Here is a 20,470-nt window from a genome sequence, read left to right as displayed (position 1 = left end):
GCCCTGCTGGTCCCCCTGCTTTCGATGCAGCCCAGGACATGGTTTGACTCTCTGGGCTGTGAACGCCCATTGCCAGCTCGCATTTAGCTTCTCATCCGTGAAGGCATGATGAAAGCAAGTCATGGGCAGACAGCAGTGACCAGCTTAAAATACTTTGAAGAAGGTGAGTCATGCTCAATTCTGCATTAATTTCAGGCTGTTGTATTTCTCCATTGTGGGACACTGATGGTCTCTGCCCCCCTGCCACTGGCCATGGGTGCCGGGAGCTCAGGTGCAGCTCCTGCAATAATCACCCATTCCGAGCAGGAGCATCAGGGCTTGTGCCACAGTTTCATTACCGTCCTCTTGCACTTTCTGATGCAAAAAGAAGCTCTGTCAGATTCAATATTTCTCTTGTGTCTATTTATAAGCCTTTTCCTCATTGCCTTGAAATTATCTTCTGCCCCTGCCTTGGTGCCGCTGGAGTGATCAGCAAAGCATCTGCTAAGCTCTCCTCTCTCACTGGAAGTATAAGGGCTGCACTGCTGCCTTTGCTCCCTGTCGCTACAGGACAAGGCCCAACTTCGCCCAGGAGAGCTGCTGGCAGAAGAACCCTGTTGAGGAGCTGGCACCATCTCGATCTTCTGCTTCTGGGGCCCTGGGGAGCCGTTAGCTCATGCTTTCTCCAGGATCACAGCATCAGGCCAGTGGTCAGCAGCTGCAGGAGGGACTGGACTGGCTCCGGACCGGCTCCCGCAAGTCACGCAGGCATGCAGGTGGGTCCTCCAGCACTCACTCCACTGGAAACAGAGAGCAAATACTGGGTAAAAAGTGCCCTGATCTCATTGCCAAGGGGTGCTGTTGACCCACCTTTTGCCCTGGCTGCAGGTGATCTCTAAATTAGCAGCGTGGAGACAAATAGGGACATAAGGGAACAGCCTCAAGTTGTGCCAGGGGAAGTTTAGATTGGATATTGGGAGCAATTTCTTCACTGAAAGAGTGGTGAAGCTCTGGCAGAGGCTGCCCAGGGCAGTGTTGGAGTCCCCATCCCTGGAGGAGTTCAAAAAACGTGTGGCCGTGGCACTTGGGGGCATGGTTTAGCGGTGGAGTGAGCAGTGTAAGGTTTACAGTTGGACTCGATGATCTTTAAGGTCTTTTCCAACCTAAATGACTGTGATTCCATGCCCGTGTTTTTCAGACACACCTGACCCCTCTGTTTTCTCAGCTTTGGTGCTTTTTGAGCTGCTAACCCTAAGCCACTGTTGCTCCATTGCTTCCCAAGACCACAGCTCTATTCATTATAGAAAAAGTGAATTGGGAAAAAACAAAAACCGAAGAGGAATAGACGAAAATAAAAGCAGAAACACCTAGCGACACCGGGCAGCCTCTCCGGCGAGACTGGGCATTGCAAGCGGCACAGGCTAGTGGGGATCTGACCTGTTCCCAAGGACCCTTCCCCTTCTGCCAGCTCGGATTTTGTTTTTCTTCTTTGCTCACATCCTCCTTGCGCAGCAACAGGGGCGGCCTCCTGCCTTCAGTGCAATAAGCAGGCGCACCAGGGGCTTGGGGAATCTGCCGCCACTCTGTAAGGAAAGGAGAAAATTAAATCAAGAGAAGCAGGAGCCAGAAAGGAGCCTGATTTTAAAAAATACGGCAGTCATGATCCGGCTGTGCTCATCAGCCTTGGTTAATAAGGAGGCAGTGGTTCGGAAAAACAACGTTGAGGGAAAACAGCACCGCTCAGCTCTTGGGTGAACAGGAGCACAAAAGCTTTGGGCTCATCTCGAGTCCTTTTTCAAATGGGAAAGAAGTGGTTTGGCATCGATATATTGCCATCACTGCCTCCTTCCCTGTGTGTCCCTTCCCCATCTCAGCTGGCTGGAGCAGAGACATCGATGGCTCTGTGGGATTTCATGCCCCAAGTCCCCTTCCAAAGGCAACCAGCCCCTGCCCTGACTCGCAGAGCCACTTCAGTGGCTTTCAATGATTGCACAGCACCCCTGGCTTTATATTTTCCACCTCTCTCTCTCAGTCTGGTTATCATTGTGGGACAAAGCCAGATGTGGCAGGTTTCACCTTGGTAGGTAATGTGAGCAAAGGCTGTGGCTCCTGAGGCACAAAATGCTAGCTGAAGTCATGCAGCACATGCCTTCGGACCCTGGAAAAGGTTGAAATGAATGAGTCTTGCATCAGTGTGTATAACTTCCTGACAGGATGTGTGTTTTCATTACTCCTTTCTTCCAGAATCTGCATGGATCCAATTTTTGTCTAAATCCAGCTGATATCACAATGAAAATTAAACCATACAATTACAGAATGGTTTGGGTGGGAAGGGACCTGAAAGCCCATTCAGTTCTAACTCCCTGCCATGGGCAGGGACACCTCCCGCAGCATCAGGTTGCTCAAAGCCCCATCTAGCTGGGCCTTGAACCCCTCCAGGGATGGGGACTCCACCACTGCCCTGGGCAGCCTCTGACAGGGCTTCACCACACTTTCAGTAAAAAAATAGTTCCTAATAGCCAAACTAAACCTCTCCTGGTGCAACCTGAGGCCATTTCCTCTCATCCTATCTTTGGGAGATCCTTGGGAGAAGAGACCAACACCCACCTCGCTACAATGTCTCTCCTGGGAGCTGCAGAGAGCAGTGAGGTCTCCTCAGCCTCCTCTCCTCCACATTAAACAGCCTCAGGTGTCTCAGCCACTCCCCGGGGCTGCAGACCTTTCTCCAGTTCTGTTCCTCTTCTCCACATGTGCTCCAGCCCCTCAAGGTCTTTCTTGGAGTAAGGGGCCCAAAACTGAACCCAGGATTCAAGGAGCAGCCTCACCAGCACCAAGTACAGGAGGACAATCCCTTCCCTACTCCTGCTGGCCACACCATGGCTGATCCAAGCCAGGATGCTGTTGGCCTTCTTGGCCACCTGGGCCACTGCTGGCTCATGTTCAGCCGTTGTCAACCAACACTCACTCCCAGGTCCTTCTCTGCTGGGCAGCTTTCCAGCCACTCTTCCCCAAGCCTGGAGTGCTGCATGGGGTTGTTGTGTCCCAAGAGAAGAACCCAGCACTGAACCTCATTTAAACCCCCTGTTTGGGGTTTTATGCCGCTGTGTGTGCGTCATCACATGGCAAGACAGTGGCTTCTAACCTTCCTCTTGCCTGCTTTCCCGGGAAACCTGGCTGCTTTGTGTTCCAGGCTGTTCTGCAAACAGCTCTTTGAACAGGGAGCAAGGCTGTGCCGAGCGGGAATGCTGCAAGGAGCTGTGAATAATGCCAGTAGACTGCACATTGTTTTCATTTAAGAGCAATTTAATCTCAATCCTCTAGTCCTGCAGCTCTTTGAGAATAAGGGAAAGCTAAGGAAGCTTAAAAGGAAGCAAAACCGCTGCTTCAGATTTCAAAAAGCCTCAGAAAAATCAGTTAGGAGTGTATGGAGAATCTTGAAACAGCAACAGGGACTGACAGACTGAGCTGCACAAGCTCATTACCTTTTAGGCTTCTCTTTCTCCATGTTCCTGCACGATGTCAGCGGCAGCACTTACACTTCATCTGTGAGAGTATCTGGATCAGGCTTTGCAAAGGGAATGCAAATACGGCGTTGGTGATGTCCGTGCTGTGGAAACAGCCGTGTTTGATGGAGTTGTTTAATCATAGAATCATGGAATATTTTGGGTTGGAAGGGACCTTAAAGCCCATCCAGTTCCAACTCCCCTGCCATGGGCAGGGACACTTCCCATTAGATCAGGTTCCCATTAGATCAGGTTGCTTCAAGCCCCAGCCAAAATGGCCTTGAACACCTCCAGGGATGGGGCAGCCACCACTTCTCTGGGCAACTTGTTAATGAAGCAGAGGAGAAACCTGCTCAAAGTTTAAAGTGAGAGAATGAACAAGAATAGGGACCAAGAGCTCCAGTGCCGAAGATTTTAGTTAAGAGAGTCTAGGTCCCTCTGCAATGGATTAAGCAGCAGGTTAGGACACAGCCATAGATATTTTTTTCTCCCCGTTTTCCTTATTTGCAAGAATGTTTCTCTGGCTTTAGGCAATCCATGAATGACGCCTGTTCACTTCCACAACACGCACATCAGTAACTTTGTTCTTACCTCTCCAACTGTGAAGAAATGAAATTCCTCCTCAGAACTCTTCACAAAGCAAACATTCCTAAATACTGAACCAGGACCACAGGAGCAACGACGCCGCGACCTGCAGCTTTCACCAACCTAACCGCTGCAGCTCCCAGCCCTCCTCCTTCCCAAGCCTCCAGAACAGATCAGCAGCTCTGCTTTCCTTATCTCATCCAGAGCCCCTGCAGAGGTGAAAGCTAAATTCAAGCCACTCCAGTGTCCCCCTGGAATGATCTACACCCACAGCCGCATGTTGTCCGCCTGCAGATAACTGCTTAGTGACAGGCATCCGGTGCACCTTCGTTGGTCTTCGTGATTAACAGACCTGTGAATTTAGTTCGCCAAAGTCTGATTCCCAGCAGCTGTACGAGTACTGGCTACAGTGATGGATTTACCAGACGTAGAGAATAAGTCCTTCTGCTTCCACTGTCTGGTGCAATGTGCCAGGATTTGTGATTAATGGAGGATTCTGCTAATGAACGATTAGGAGGTGATGCTTAATTTTAGAGACAAATAGAATTGTATTGACTGACTTGATCCTGACTGAGGATGGCGGCGAGTATTTAATTCTTCCACAGATAAACCCAGCCCCTGGCTACCTTGCATCTCTGTGAGTGATGTTATTTGTCCCATTGAAAAAAAATTAACTAGTCTGAAGCATCCTTAATCCACAGCAATTGATTTAACTGCCTGCCTTGATGGACAACTCCGGCATTTAGAGAGGCTGTGCTAACAAACTGCTCCGATGCACATGAGGCTCGGCACAGGGGAGGGAATAAAGATGGAGAACGCACACATTTTTCCCCACCAAAGCAGAACAAAGCTTCACCCTCACTCTTGGCTCACTTGAAATACAAAGCTGAAAAGCAAGTCCATGTTCCTCACCGGTCTTTTCTTCTGGAGCACTCTTGGCTGTAGATAAAAAAATGGAGCGGTACATCCTCAGTCACCACTGTCTACACTCCGACCTCAGGAAAAAGCAAGAGAGTCAGAGCCTGTGAGCTGGGTGCCGAGCTGAGGCAGCTACTCGCAGCCCCTCACCCTGTGATGCACTCAACAGCACAGTTCTCTTCCTAAATGCAATGCTGCATAAGCAGCTACCGTGGGCACATACTATCCTCCAGCCACGGATGCCATGTCCTCTCATTCTATCCCTTGTTCCTTGGGAGAAGGTTTTCAGTGAGACACAGCTACTCCAACATGGCCAGAGCACTGGGCACACCATTAAGATTTCAGTGGTGAGGAAAGACGATGCAGCATCGCTGTCTTCTCTGGGGCCAGGAGCTGCAAGAAAAACTGTAGAGAAATGAGGCACCACAGAGTGATCACACAGGATCATAGGATCCTTTATGCTGGAAAAGCCCTCTAAGCTCATCCAGCCCGCTGTGCCGACAAAACCATTTCCCAGAGCGCCACAGCCACACAGTTTATGAACGTCCCCAGTGATGGAGGCTCCACCACTGCCCTGGGCAGCCTCTGCCAGGGCTTCACCATTCTTTCAGGAAAGAAATTGTTCCCAATAACCAATCTAAACCTCCCCTGGTGCAACTTGAAGCAGTTTACTCTTGTCCTATCTTTGTTACTCAGAAGAGACCAACATCCACCTGGCTCCAATCTCCTTTCCAGGAGCAGCAGAGAGCGATGAGGTCTCCCCTCAGCTTTCTCATCTCAAGACCAAACAGCCCCAGGGCCCTCAGCCACTCCCACAACCCCTGGGGCTACAGACCCTTCTCCAGCTCTGTTCCCCTTTTACAGACACACTCAGGCCCCTCAATGTCTTTCTTGGAGTGAGGAGCCCAAAACTGAATCCAGGATCTAAGGTGCAGCCTCATCAGTGCCAGCTGCAGGGGGATGATCCCTTCCCTGCTCCTGCTGGCCACACCATGGCCGATCCAAGCCAGGATGCTGTCGGCCTTCCTAACCACCTTGGCCACTGCTGGCTCATGATCAGCCACTGTTGACCAGCACCCGCAGGGCCTTTTCCCCTGGGCATCTTTCTAGCCTCTCTTCCCCAAACTTGGTGCGTTGCATGGGGTTGTTGTGGCTCAAGTGCAAAATCCAGCACTTGGCCTTGTTGAACTTCATACAATTGGCCTCAGCCCATGGATCCAGCTTGTCTAGATCCCTCTGAAGACCCTTCCTGCCCTCTAGTAGATCAACACTCCCCCACAACGGGCTGTTGCCTGCAAACTGACTGTGTGAGCTCTCCATCCCCTTGTCCAGATCACTGATAGATATTAGACAGAACTAGCCCCAAGCTCATCATGTCCAACCCTTAACCTCACTCTGCCAACTTCACCACTAAACCATGTCCCTCAGCACCAGTTCCAGATGAATTTTAGATGCCTCCAGGGATGGGGACTCCACTGCTTTCCTGTTGAGCTCCATCTACATTTATAGAACTTAGGAGAAACCTGACCCAACAGTTGCTGTAAACCCCTGTTCAGTAACCCCTCATGGGGTTGTCTTCCATAAGCAGGTAGGATTGAAGCATTTTCTCCATACCGTACATAATTTAGCCAGCTCCCAACCCCCAGTCACAAAGTGACTCTTTGTCAAACTTCACTGTGTTTTCCCCTTTTTTCCCCCTCAGCTGCATTATTATTAATGAGCTGCAGGCAGCTTTTGAAACAGGAGTGCGTGGATTCATGCACTTTTCCATTTCATTGTGTTCCTTTCCTGGCTATAGACATTATATTTACCCTTCAGATCACTTCTGAATACCAAGTTTGCTTTCGGAGAGCTACACACAGAAGCTCCAAGATTCTCCCTCCACCTCTCTACCTAAGCCGCAGACACTGAAATTAGAGGCTGCCATGGCAAATGTTCATTTACCAATTCACCAGGTATTGGAGTGATGCTTTCTACCTTAAAAAAAAAAAAAAAAAAAAAAAAAGTGTTATATGCCATTCTGAATGATTCTTGGTATTACCACACTTTTTAAGTAAAAAATCCACAGTATTTTATTCATTTATAAAGTACAGAGTTCCAAGCGAAGAAAGCAGATGCACAGGGTCACTGTAAGTACCAGCAGCAATGAGGAGACATGCCTAGCACGGCAAAACGGAGAGGGAAAGCAGCAAATGGCCATTCCTCAGCCCAGCAGCTTTCTCACATGTTTTGAGGATGCACAAATCTATCAGTATTCCAGAAAAACAGAGCTCATCTCTACAGAAAACAGCCCTGGAAGACCACCAGCATGCCCTGAGGTGGCAGAAAGCAGGTGATAGAGTAGCAGTAGTTAGAGGAGGATGAAGAGACTTTACTTTGGAACAGCAGCTCCGCTGAGCAGAAGGGTGTTCAGAACCAAAAATTCAGGACTCAGTCCTGAATCCCAGAACTCCAAGAATTTAGAAACCAAGGCAACAAGTTAGATTAGGTAAAAACAGGCTGTGCTGCAGCTGTAGAGCTGTGATGGAGCCAGACCTGTCTCCTACTAGAAGAAGGAAGTGCTCTCCAGAATAGGGTGACTGTAGTGCTCCATATCAGCAGATCCAGACCCATTTTCCACTCGTTTCCAGCGTCCATATGGTCTGTCTGCACAGAGGCGTCAGAGGCTGAACGAGCTTCAGCCTGTCATTGCTGCACACCCTTCACATGCGTCAGTACCTAAATTCAAAGCCAAGTTTAATTTAAGGATTTGAATTAATTGATTGTTCATACGTTCCCACAACAGCTTCTTCCAGGGATTGCTCCTATCAGGAAGTCCATTTGTTATCACTACAAGGATGGACATTAATCATGCTTGTTTGGGCAGGACAAAACTACTTCACAGCCTGGAGGAGCAGGGGAGGAAATGCTAACACTTCCCCATGGAAGGCCAGTGGAGCCTCTGGATAACAAGGTCATGGCAGGAAGTAAAAGATCCTCTCCACGAATTCAGCTCACAATACTGCTACTGCTTATAATACAGAGCCTTCTCTACTGCAGCCAGAATTCGAGTAGGACAGAGGGAAGGAATATATAATCTGTTTCCAACCAAAACAGATGTATTCTGTTCTCGATAAGAAAGGCTCACCGTGTTATCTTTCCTTTCAGCAGTTTATTCCTTTCCTACAAAAAGCTGTCCCTGAAGGAAGCTATTTCACCTCTGCACAGCAGAAGAGCAAAGGAAGAACCTTTTCCAGGAGCTCCCAGCCTCTTTGGAAAAGCGAAGCTCAGCACTAGTTTAAGGAGATATTAAAATATTTTTCAAACAGGGTGCAAATTAGCCTCCCCATTTACCTGCCACGATTCCAGCTCAGTCCTTTTCATTTCCCTTGTAAGAACAGCTGGCGCAAGCCGCTAACACAGCAGGAAGCATGATTCCTTAAACTACTTTAAGTGTTAGTGACGCATATGTTCTAATCAAGAGTTGGCATCTTTAACATTCTTTGTATTTATTTTAAGAAAGCATTTTAGTTCATCTAAGCAAGAATATTCAAAAAGCTACTGGGAAGAAAATACATTTTTGTTTCTGCTCAAACTTTTCAGAATAGATGCTGAGCACTTTTGCCAGCTCATTCGGCAGACATAGCTCAGCAACGTGGCCACGAAGCGAAGGATTAGACACAAAAAAAGCACCAATTAAACCTCATAAAGACAACTTCTGTGCCAAGGACAAGCAACACAGTGAAATGAGCAAGAAGGCGGGGCTGGGGAAAGCAGTGGACATGTAAGGGAGAAGAGGAGCACGTGTTTCTTTGCTGTCCTTCAAAAGGGCAAACACAGGACAGCAACAACAGGGATGCATTAAAGAGAGCAGGTTGAGAAACTCCTCACATCTGTGCTGAGTGTGACCGGACAGCTGAAGGCACCTCAGCCAAGTTTTCACCTAAGCTACTTGCTGCATAGAAGAATGCAAAGATAAAAACAAAGGTTTCCATAAAAATAGATTTTTGTAGTTCTCCACTTAAAATTACTGTACAAATAAATAAAATTATTGTCCATTTAAATATAACCGTTCGGGAAGCTGGCAATGGTCTTCTGATGGACCCGGTTATTCCAAAGGCAAGGCAGAGTTGTCAGCCATCTCCAAGGCCTCTAGACCACAGCGGCACACAATATCTGCAAAGGAAAGGCACCACAGTTAGAAACTGAAATAGTTATTGCAAGAGCACTGACCTGCCCTGAGGGTCCCCCAGCCCAGCGTTCTGCCACAGGGACATCAACCTTGTACGTGCATGGGGCAGGCACACGAGCAGGCGTTCCACAGTTAAAATTGAGGATGGTGAGGCACTGGCACAGGTTGCCCAGAGAAGTGGTGGCTGTCCCACCCCTGGAGGTGTTGAAGCCCAGGTTGGATGGGGCTCTGAGCAATCTGATCTAGTGGGAGATGTCTCTGCCCACGGCAGGGGACTGGAACTGGATGGGCTTTAAGGTCTCTTCCAACCCAAATCATTCTGTGATCCCCATTTCCAAGTAATGAGTAACTTAAGGACTTCCTGACTCACAGGTTACATCCATATCTTTGTCTCTAAATTAATAGAATCACAAAAGCATTTAGGTTAGAAAAGACCTTTAAGATTACCGAGTCCAACCCTTAACTTAACACTGAGAGAACACTCATTTTAGATCTTCTCTGCACTGTTCCGAGGAGATTTAGTGTTTAGCTGCCCTACAGTCTGGAGTTCATTGCCCTGTGATAACAAAGCATTATGGAAAGAACGTATCTCCTGTTTGATTCAAACATGCTATTGGAGATCTGCAGAAGCACCTGGATTGTAAGAAATCCTATTCAGCACCACATTGTAAGAAATCCTATTCAGCTTTCATGCTCCTCCTTATCTTAGATTCGGAAAGCAGATTTGCAATTGTCTGATTTCTAGGCTGGAGCATCCATAAAGTGGTGTTTAAGAGAAGCCTGTTCCAGAAAAGCAAATTGGTTTGTTTCAGTCCGCACTAACACAGCGACTGGCAGTGTTTTCAACAGCATGAGCCACAAGTTGCTGCTGCATCAACTCCATTTACACCACAGAAGCAAGTACTGTTGGTATTCCGACAGGAGAATAAAATACACACAGAGGACTGGAACAGGCAGGATTTTCAGGGATACATCCCAGTTATGCTGGCATTTTATTTCTGAACCTATTCTGCAAACTTATTTACCACTATGGTTTCATCATGAAAAAGGCAAATCAACAGCAGTGAGCTTGACACTGCGCTGCCGGAGCCTTTGTTTCCTCTTTATCCCTGCAAATTCCTCTACAGCAGGGTAAGCGCTTCAGGGCTGGCCTGCCAACTAGTGGCACGGCTGCTGTTGCAGTACACCAGGCTTGCTCGCAGGTGGGAGTCTCCAGAACTGCCAATCTTGCCAGAATCATCGAGCAGTTTTCAGCGATAAAACTGATTTTTCTAGATAAAAAGAAGCATCAGTCTTGCCCCCTGAGATGACAGGAAAGGATTTTATGTTTAACTACACAAGAAGGTATTTAGACAGACAGGATAAGACTGAGATGAGTAAAAAGGAAGATGTAAGGCAGTTAACCTGTCCCAGGGGAAAACTGAACCGGATAATTTGGAAATGAAGAGGCTAGAGTAGAGTTTTATCAAGATTGGCGCTGGTAACAGAGTTGTTTAATTAACATTCTCGCTAACAGCCTTGGCACAATTAGAAGCGTGCCAATGACACAAAGCTGGAGGTATTACAGTCATAAAAAAAGATGTTCACCGCTTCTTCTAACTGGCAGGGGATGAAACTGGGTGATGGAAAACATAAGGCCAGGCATCTGTGAACAACAGTAACTGCTGCAGCCAAGAATGTTCCTGATCTGAAGGAACTCAAAGCAAAAAGGGCATTAGGATACAAAGTAAATTATGAGAGGATTAAGTGATAAGAGAGGAGAGAGATGGGATTCTGGAAAACATCAGGAGGAAGTTTCCAGATGAGACAGTAAATGCTTCTGCTTTACAAGGACCTGAAGAGACTTGTCCAGAGTAAGCGCTGTAATTCTTTGTGATAGAGGAGATGGCGGAGCCAAACTCAATGGAACTGACCTGCCAGGAAGAAACAGTTCTGAGGTTACAACAGTTCTCTGCAAAACAGCTCAGAATGGGTAAATACTCAGGAAAGAGAAAAACAAATTTAACTTAAAGGGCAAGCCTGTCACAAGATCAGAAATGTTAGACTGGTCAGAAATGCATTTGTGCTGCAAAGGACAATGTTGTTAGCTATATGGACAACTGAGTGCACATCTCAGGGACACAAAAAACTTAATTGCTGCCATGCGTTTATCAAATAAACTCTAGGATGAGTTGCCCGTGACAGCAGACAGGACTTAAAAAACTGGAAACTCCCTTCTGTATTTTCACCACTCTGCTGAAAGGTGCAGAATCAGACAGACTGCCTTGAACTTCATCTTGGACAGCCAGGTATCCATCAGGGTAGATGTGAAAGAGGTCAACATGAACATGCAATGATTGGTATATCAGATATTTTTACAAGCGGACACACAGAATCACTGAGGTTCGAAAAACCCTCTAAGCTCATCCAGTCTGAATGTCAGCAGAACACCACCGTGCGCATGACAGCGACTGCACCACTGCCCTGGGCAGCCTCTGCCAGAGCTTCACCACTCTTGCAGTGGAGAAATTGTTCCTAATAGCCAATCTAAACCTCCCCTGCCACAACTTGAGGCCATTTCCTCTTGTCCTATTCCTTCTTACTTGGGAGAAGAGACCAACCCCTACCTTCAAGGAGGCTTCAACCTCCTTTCCGGGAGCTGCAGAGAGTGATGAGGTCTCCCTTCAGCCTCTTCTTCTCCAGACTAAACAGCCCCAGAACGCTCCCAGAACCCCTGGGCTCCAGATCCTTCACCAGTTCCGTTTCCCTTCTCTGGATGCACTACAGCCTCTCAATGTCTTTCTTGGAGTAAGGGGCCCAAAACTGAACCCAAGATTCAAGATGGAGCCTCACCAGTAGTGAGTACAGAGGAAGAAACCCAGCAGAACTACCATAGAGCTCAGCAAGACCACAAGACTTCCAGACCAGCCTGTCCCAAGACATTATTCAAGGCCTTTGTATGTTAAACAGTTCAGGGCAGTTTGTTTATGGCTAAGGAGAAGGTTTAGGGTAGAGGACAAGCTGGCCCAATTCAGACAGCGCAATCAACCCCCTGAACAAACACCCTTAGAGAGGCAAAAGTTCTTTTGTTAGAGGTACTTCAACTAAATCCCTTTTCCTAAATGTTTATCCAAGCATTTTCTTCTTCTAGATTGACTGCATCTTCCTACCACTGAGTTTTCAAAGCTGCTACAGGTCATGTTTGATTTAGAGGGCTTTGGCCTGGCTGTCAACACAAGAACATCCCCTGGAAGCTCCTCCTAAATAGGGAGTAGCCCAGCAGAGTCACTGACCTGAATGTGCTTCATCTCTATGAGCGCTGGCGCTTTTTGCCATAGGAGATTTGCCTGACTCGGACTTCCAGTTGGAAGGCATCCAATCTTTCCTTGGGGTTAAAAGCCAGCATATCGTGCAGGAGCTTGCAGAGATCTTCTGGCATGGACTTCTTGTTCTTCAGAGGAATCTGTAGTTTCATGTTGGGATTCTCCAGCAGTGCTTCTCCAAGGGGAATAAGCTCCTTGCCTTGGCAGATGTAAGTTCCTGCACACAGATGAAAAGGAATCAGGTTATACAGGTAAAGTACTGAGAAACAATCTGGGAGACCAAGCATCTGAGAGACTATGGAAAGATGACTTCTTAAGAGGCAACAGCCAAATCAAATACTGGGAGAGGCTGTTATCTAACAGGCTTTTACTTTCAAATAGCAACCAAAATGTTGTGCAAGGCTGTGTGTACAATAGGGCATGGAACAGAGGGAGGGAATTTAAGCACAGTGTGCTCATCAAGCAGTTAAATGGAGCATCTGCTGGTAAAACAGGCTGCTGAAATGGATTCCCTCAATTTCACTCTGTTTGGCAGGCATGGAAGCTTTAGAATCATAGAATGATTTGGATTTGAAGGGACCTTTAAGTCCATCCAGTTTCAAGCCCCCCTGCCATGGGCAGGGACACCTCCGACTGGACCATGTTGCTCAAAGACCCATCCAGCCTGGCCTTAAACATCTCCAGGGATGGGGCAATCACCACTTCTCTGGGCAACCTGGGCCAGGGCCTCACCACCCTCATAGTGAAGAATTTCTTACTAATGTCTAATCTAAATCTTTCCCATTCCAATTTAAAGCCATTCCCCTTCGAGCTATCGCTACAGGTCCTTGTAGAAAGCTCTTCCCCAGCTTTTCTGCAGACCCTTTCAGTACTGGAAGGCCGCTATAAGGTCTCCCTGGAGCCTTCTCTTCTTCAGGCTGAACAAGCCCAGCTCTAGAAGAGGGAGGGAAGGAGAGCACACTTGGCTGAGGTGGCTTGAAAGAGTTAAACACAAAACTTATTTGCTCAGTTAGTCAAACAGTTTTCAATTAAAATGACAGCCCATGCCATTTACCATTAGGCAGCTTCTCCTCGGTGAGATTAAGGAAGGGAAATGTAAATTTGCTTCTGGTAATCTAAATAATTTCACCGGTTGTTGAAAGCGATTAACTGCCTTCCAAAACCGACAGTGGAAACAGCTTTGCTCACTCAAGCTCTTCTGCCCCTGCACCGAGCAAAGAATAAATGTTTCAAAGGCAGTGACCTGCCTGTGTACAAAAAAGGTTGGCCTTCCAAACTCCTTATCGCAAGGTGGCTGGTAGCTCTTTTAAATGAAATCTGTTGGCGCTTTGGTCTTGCTGCAGCCGTTTGCTTGTTTCTCTGGGCAGGAACTAAAACATTTATCAACATTTGGCATTTTAAAAAGAAATAAATAACAAAATTAGAACTGAGCCTTCTTGATGAAGGAAATAAAAATTAAAGGGGTAGCATAATAGCTTCTCCAAGTTCCTCTGTAGAAATTCCGTCTAGGAATTTAAACATTTAAAAAGATAGGGGTGTATGCTGATCTCAGCCCTGGTAGATGTCTCCAATTATTATGCTAATGTGTATGACTGGCATTCTCTCCTCCCAAGAAGGATTTTCCACCGCAATATACTCTTCTGAAATCCTTTAGTACAAAGTATTTCAAGCGTGTGTATGTGTGGGGGATTTGTAGGAAGGAGGAGGCAGGGAGAGAGGGAGGGAGAGCACGGGCCACCGGAGAAGTCATCCCCATGCAATCTTCCATCTCTGAACTGTGAGGAAACTCGGCCAGATGGCAGTGAAGCTTATCAAAACATCCTCTCCCAGTTTAAAATTTGGCTCCGTGGAACAACCTTTCAGTGCTGCGGGCGATCCCATCCTGTGGTATGCCAAATCAAGGATACAAATGAACCCATAAGCCCAGAAAGGTTGTGATTTTAAGAGCATTAAAAGCATTTCTGAGCAAAGGGAAGTAGATAAGGCCTTCAGCAACCTGATCCAGTGGGAGGCGTCCCTGCCCATGGCAGGGGCGTTGGAACTGGATAGGCTTTAAGGTCCCTTCCAACTCAAACCATTCTATGATTCTAAACGTATAGGTACTACACTGTCTATGAAAAGCATCTATGAGCGCTATCTCTTATAATTCCTTAGTGACAACAAGGGCCAAACTCATTTGCGAAGGGTGTTCCTTTGGGTAAAGAAGGCCCGGCAGCAGAGTAGCCAGGAGCAATCTTTCCCATAACCTTTAAACCATAGAATGGTTTGAGTTGGATGAGACTTTTGAGATCATCCAGTTCCAAGTCCAATCCCACAGAGTATTTCTGGCAGAAGGAACGATCTTCCAAACAACATGATTTGTAAATATAAAAAGCATTCCCTTTGTGTTAGTGATGTCTTCAAGAGCTGGAAACCCTGCATGCGAAGCAGCCATGGAGGAGCAAAGCATGTTGAAGAAAAATAAATTTCTCTGCAGTTCTCTTAAAAACAAAAACCCCAAACACCCCAAACCCCCTAACATTGGATTTCTTTGGGGTGCAAATCCTGGAAAAAAGCACATCCAAAGCATATATGCCACAGCATTTGTAACAATGCCTGGGAGAAACACCCCTCAGAGGATATCCATAGATCCAGAATGTCCACTGATAACAGGATAGCACTGATCTGATCCTCACCCAGCAATTCCTTCTCGGTATCCCCATCTCGGAAGGTGATCCTCTCAACCATAGCCCAGAAAATGATCCCAAGGGCAAATATGTCAGCCTTGGCAGTGTAGTGACCTTCCCAGACTTCTGGTGCCATGTAGAAGTTTGACCCACAGGCAGAAGAGAAGCGATGTTGGTTCACATTCCCTTTCCCCTGACACACCTTGCTGAGGCCAAAATCCGCCACCTGTGATGCCAGGAAAGAAAAGTAAAATCAGTTAATTCACAAACACCAACTTTACACAGCGGCTCAGTGAATTCTACTCCAAAATCCACCTTGGTGTGCATAGACACTTGTCTGGTGACAACTCTGGTAAGACAAAGAGCTGATTATTTCTGGTGCTGCGCATTCCCCAACTCCTCTCCACTTGTTTTAAGACAGGCAAAACAGGTATCCAAGCATTATCTTTCTGTGAAGTTCACTCTGATTGCATCTAATTGGGCATAAACATACCCTGAACATTTATGGTGGAAGTAGCTCTTACTGTTCCACAGTGAGCACACTGAATCTCTTCAACCTCCATTATTATCCATAGCGATTAAGATGGCATTGATTTAACTGTCCCTTGATGGCTCTACAGGTCGAAGTACAAATACTGTTATTGATCTGAATGGTCAAAAAATGAATTATCTGCAAGGCACTGGCCTACTATTTTATGTCTAATTACGAGAAAGTTTAGGAACGAGCTGGCTCCCAGCTTTCCCAGCTCTCTGGAAAGCAGCTGTACAGACTTCCAGTACAAGTTAGCCAGTTTTCATCTCAATCAGGGAATCAGCCCACATGAAACACGAAGATATTCCCCACTGAGCATCAGCAATATTGGAAGCGCGAGCTGCTGTAACGCAGTGCTGTGTTCTTAAGAGTTTAAGGGAACAGAAAATATTGCTTCATTTTTGACTGATCGTGATCTCAGATTGTCTGGCGTGCAGAAGTTGGGCAGCCCTCAACAGGATAAGCAGTGGAAGAATGTTACAGAAACAGCCCATCGTGACCTCTACTTCCTTCCAAGACTCCTAAAAAAGAGCCCACAACTGCTATCGGATGTTCTGAGCACATTTATTAGGAGTATCACAAGACTTATCAAAAGCCCACTCCAAAGCACATGATCTTCCCCTTGTTACAGCAAAGTTTTATTCCCTTACCTTCACGATGGGACTCCCACGCCTATGGGAAATCAAAATATTGTCAGATTTCAGGTCCCTGTGCACAATCTGGTTCCTGTGCAGGAAAGCCACAGCACTGCTGAGCTGCTGCATGAAGCTGTTGTTCAGCTGAGCATCCGGGCTGCGAGAGAGCAGGTATTCGTTCATGTTCCCACCATCACAGAACTCCATTACAAACCAGAGGAAGCAGGCCGATCTGGGATCCATGCACCTCCGCCCTTTCAGGCAGGTCTCGATAAGCAGCAAGTGGCTGTCCGATTTCCTGTAACGATGGCTAATTGGCTGGAAGACCTGACCATTCTGCAGGATACACTCCTCCAACTGGATCACGTTCTCGTGTTGCCTCTGGATGCTCTGCAGAGCCCAGAACTCTTGCAAAGCCAGTTCTACATTTTCGGGCACATTACAGTGCATCCTTTTTACAGCTACTTTGCTTCTCGTTTGATTAACAATGGCCTCATAAACCACCCCATAGCTCCCTCGGCCCACTTCCCGAATGATGCTGTACTTGGCTTCCATAGCCATCCCTCACACCGGCTCAGTGAATGGTGAATCAAAGGGAAATGTTTGAACTCATGGCAATTGGTCATCACCTGCAGTAAACCCTGAAAGAGAAAGGGAATAAAAAGCTTAAAACTCTTCCAAACCAAGCCGCGTACCAACAACCAACTGCAAATACTGCCAACCAGAATCAATTTTAGCGCAATATGTATCAGTGTATAATATAGCTGCGCAAGGACCAACAGCTAAACCAGGGTTTTTAGAGAAAGCCTATATCCATGGTAACTTTGAGACATTATCAAGTACCATCCTGAATGCACAGTGGGATGCAACCACCTGGGAAGTGACATTGATCTGTCCACAGCAGACAAAGATTAGTGCGGAAGAAAAAGAACTATGTAGACACGTTTCTTAAGCAGGGCTGGGAAGCGAAGACAAGACCTCCTGGGTAACAGCTGAATTTTACTCTTACCAGAATTGACTTTTAAAGAAATAAAGTTAAGACAGAAGTGCCACTTTGGCACTAGATCTTTCACCCTCGCTTTCCCCCTCATGAATTCACTTATCAATCAATGGCTACACCATGTCCCTGCACTTCCACCTCCAATTTTCTACCAGTCCATGTCCTGATTTCTCCAGCTCACACATTTTCAACCCATTCACTGCACTTCTCTCCACCTCGAGCTCCCTGCCCCACTCGGGGTCCTCCATTCCAAGTCGTTCCTCACTTCACTGTACAGCTTCCTGCTGCAGTTCTCATGGTCTCTCAGATAACCCTGCTCCCTTCTCAGCCTCGCATTTCACTTCTCCTTGCACCAGTGTTCTTGAACATCATCCCAAATTTTGTTCCCTAACAAAACACTAATGACAGTTGGACTCAAGCTTAGAAGTCTTTTCAAACCTTGGTGATTTTATGATTAACCATTCCCTGCTTTCATGCCCCATACGTTCCTTCCCCAATCCCTTTAACCCTACTCCGTACCCCACCTTTTGCTGCCTTCAAAGTCCCCACTTCTCCCTAATCTCTCCTCCCTTCCCAACCCTCCTCCAGCTCCCCCAGACTAAGCCCCCTCCTCCCAGCTCACCCCAGCTTCTTTCTCAGTCCCCCTTCCTCCTCCAGCTCCATCCCCCAGCCAGGCCCCTTTCCTAAATCCTTCAACTTTCCCCTCAGCCCTCCCAATCACCACCACACTATTACCCACCCTCCAGCCTTCAACCCCCTCCACTCCTAAGCCCTGACCTCTCCCCTAAGCCACCCCCAACACAGCCCAGCCTCATCCCCTGGCATGACCACACCCCCTCCCCATGTCCAGCCCCATTTCTTCCCCATGTCCACTCCCCTTAACCGGTTCCCCACCCCATTCCCCTCCAGCCCCTGCCCCCTTCCCCGCCTCCAACAGCCTCTCTGGCCAAACTCTTCCCAGCATCACACTTAAGCTTCCTTCCCCTCCCCCAAGGCCTTGCCCCCTTCTCCCCAGCTCCTTACTCACCTCACACCCCTTCCCACCTCAGCCCCCAGCCCCTTCCCCACTTCAGTTTCTTCTCCCCCAGGCCCATCCCCTTCTCCACCTCAGCCCCCTTCCCCAGCCCAAGTTGTTTCCTCACCTCACCCCCGATCCCCCCAGCTCCTTCCCCACCTCAGCCCCTTTCCCCATCCCTCTACCTTCCACCATCCCCTCAGGCCCACCTCTTCCCAACCCCCTTCCTCTTCCCCAGCCCCTTCCTCACCTCGCTCCCCTTACTCTCAGCCCCACCCCCACCTCAGCCTCTTCCCTTATCCCCTTCCTTCCCCCATCCCCTTAGGCCAACCTCTTCCCACACCGGCCAAAGAACCCTGCCCTGCCTCAGATCCCTTCCCCCAGCTCCTTCCTCACTCCCTTCCCCCCATCTCACTCACCATCCCCCAACTCCACCCTCCTCCTCACTTCACCCTGCTTTCTCTTCTCTCCAGCTCTTTCCTTATCTCAGCCTCCTCTCCCTCATCCCCAGCCCCATTCCACCTCACTCTCCTTCCTCCCAGCCCCTTTCCCAACCCTTCATCCCCCTCCCCCCTCCCTAATCCCCTTCCCCACCTCCTCAGCTGCTCCCCTACCTCCCCAACCCCCTTCTCAACGCTTCATCCCCTTCCCACCTCCCCATCCCCCTCCTCACCCTCCCCAGCCCCCTTCCCAACGCCCCCACCCCACCTCCTCGGCTCCCTTCCCCATCCCTCATTCCCTTCCCTACCCTCCCCAGACCCCTTCCCAACCCTTCATCCCCTTCCCAGCCTGCTTCCTATGCTTCATCCCCTTCCCCACACCCGCAACTCCCTTCCTACCCTCGCAGCCCCTTCCTCACCCTTCCAGCCTCCTTCCCCACTCTTCATCCCCTTCCCCACCCTTCCACCCTTCTCCACTCTTCATCCCCTTCCCCAACCCTCCCCAGCCCTCTTTCCAACCCTTCATCCCCTTCCCAGCCCCCTTCCACCCTTCATTCCCTTCCCCACTTCCCATCCCCTTCCCCACCACATACTTTCAGGCCCAGCTCTTCTCAGCCCCCTTCCACCCTTCATTCCCTTCCCCACTTCCCATCCCCTTCCCCACCACATACTCTCAGGCCCAGCTCTTCTCAGCCCCCTTCCTCTCACCCCCAGCGCCATCCCCCTTCACCTTCCTTCCCTTTGCCCTTTGCCTTCAGCCCTCTCCCTCCCCTCGGGCCCCTTTTCCCACTCCTGGCCTCACACCGTTCCCGACTCACCGCCGCCACCGCAGTTCCCGCCACCGCCGATAAGCCCCGCCCCCCTCGAGCATCCGACCAATCAGAGGGCAGGAGGTGGGGAGCACCAATCAGAAGTCGGAAACGAGAGGGGAGGGAGCTGCCGTCAGACCAATCAGCGAACGCTTTACCTACCCCGGCTCCCGCGGCCGGGGCGGTGATGTTCTGCGCCTGCGTCGTGGTGGCAGAGCGGATGGGACTACAAATCCCAGCAGCCTCTGCGGCGGACGACAGGCACCCGCGAAGGTCAAATCTCTGCGAAACGCCACGTGGGCTGATGCGATGAGACAGAAAGAGCTGAGTTTTTACTGTCTATCTGTCTCTCTATCCCGGGGATGAGTAGCGAGTTAATTGTGCAGCGCAGGGAGATCCTGCTGTATCCCAGTTTTCACCTCCTACCTCTGATTTGGCCTCGAGGATTTAAAAAATATTGAAATAAAATACGATTTTGGGGAATTTTGGCAGGAATGAAAGAGTGAGCAGCTCACTTGTGTCCCATTTCCGCTGAACTAGAGTCCTGCAGCCCCCCAAGACGTGGTGGCATCAGACACCTCGAAAGCAAACACAACTATAGGCTGGGAGGAGAATGGATTCAGAGCAGCCCTGAGGAGAAGGACTTGGGGCATTGGGGGATGAGAAGCTCAACATGAGCCGGCAATGGGCACTCGCAGCCCAGAAACCAACCGTCTCCTGGGCTGCATCCAAAGCAGTGGGACCAGCAGGGCCAGGAGGGGATTCTGGCCCTCTGCTCTGGTGAGATCCCACCTGGACCCCTGCATCCAGCTCTAGAGTCCTCAGCACAGGAAGGACATAGATCTGTTGGAGTGAGTCCAGTGGAGGCCACGGATATCATCTGAGGGCTGGAGCACCTCCCACCCGAGGACAGGC

At 48.7% G+C, this 20,470-nt stretch overlaps 1 protein-coding gene across 3 annotated transcripts; it reads right to left on the bottom strand.

The window, feature by feature from the left end:
* Positions 1-7,029: 7,029 nt before the first annotated feature.
* On the bottom strand, positions 7,030-19,585 carry LOC104061790 (serine/threonine-protein kinase PDIK1L). 3 transcript variants are annotated; one of them, XM_054064121.1, is made up of 5 exons: positions 19,565-19,585; positions 16,307-16,932; positions 15,134-15,350; positions 12,429-12,675; positions 7,030-9,140 (listed from the first exon to the last, which is right to left on the bottom strand). In XM_054064121.1, exons 2-4 carry the CDS (start codon positions 16,850-16,852, stop codon positions 12,446-12,448), a joined length of 993 nt encoding a protein of 330 aa, XP_053920096.1. In that variant the 5' UTR covers positions 16,853-16,932; positions 19,565-19,585; the 3' UTR covers positions 7,030-9,140; positions 12,429-12,445. The 3 variants fall into 3 exon arrangements, with proteins under 3 accessions (XP_053920096.1, XP_053920097.1, XP_053920098.1); XM_054064122.1 differs by lacking the exon at positions 19,565-19,585 and adding an exon at positions 17,301-17,753; XM_054064123.1 differs by lacking the exon at positions 19,565-19,585 and adding an exon at positions 17,557-17,753.
* Between the last annotated feature and the right edge of the window lie 885 nt (positions 19,586-20,470).

Source organism: Cuculus canorus, chromosome 3 (assembly GCF_017976375.1).
Source record: "Cuculus canorus isolate bCucCan1 chromosome 3, bCucCan1.pri, whole genome shotgun sequence".
Classification (NCBI taxonomy): Eukaryota; Metazoa; Chordata; class Aves; order Cuculiformes; family Cuculidae; genus Cuculus; species Cuculus canorus.
This window is presented reverse-complemented; position numbering and strand designations above follow the sequence as displayed.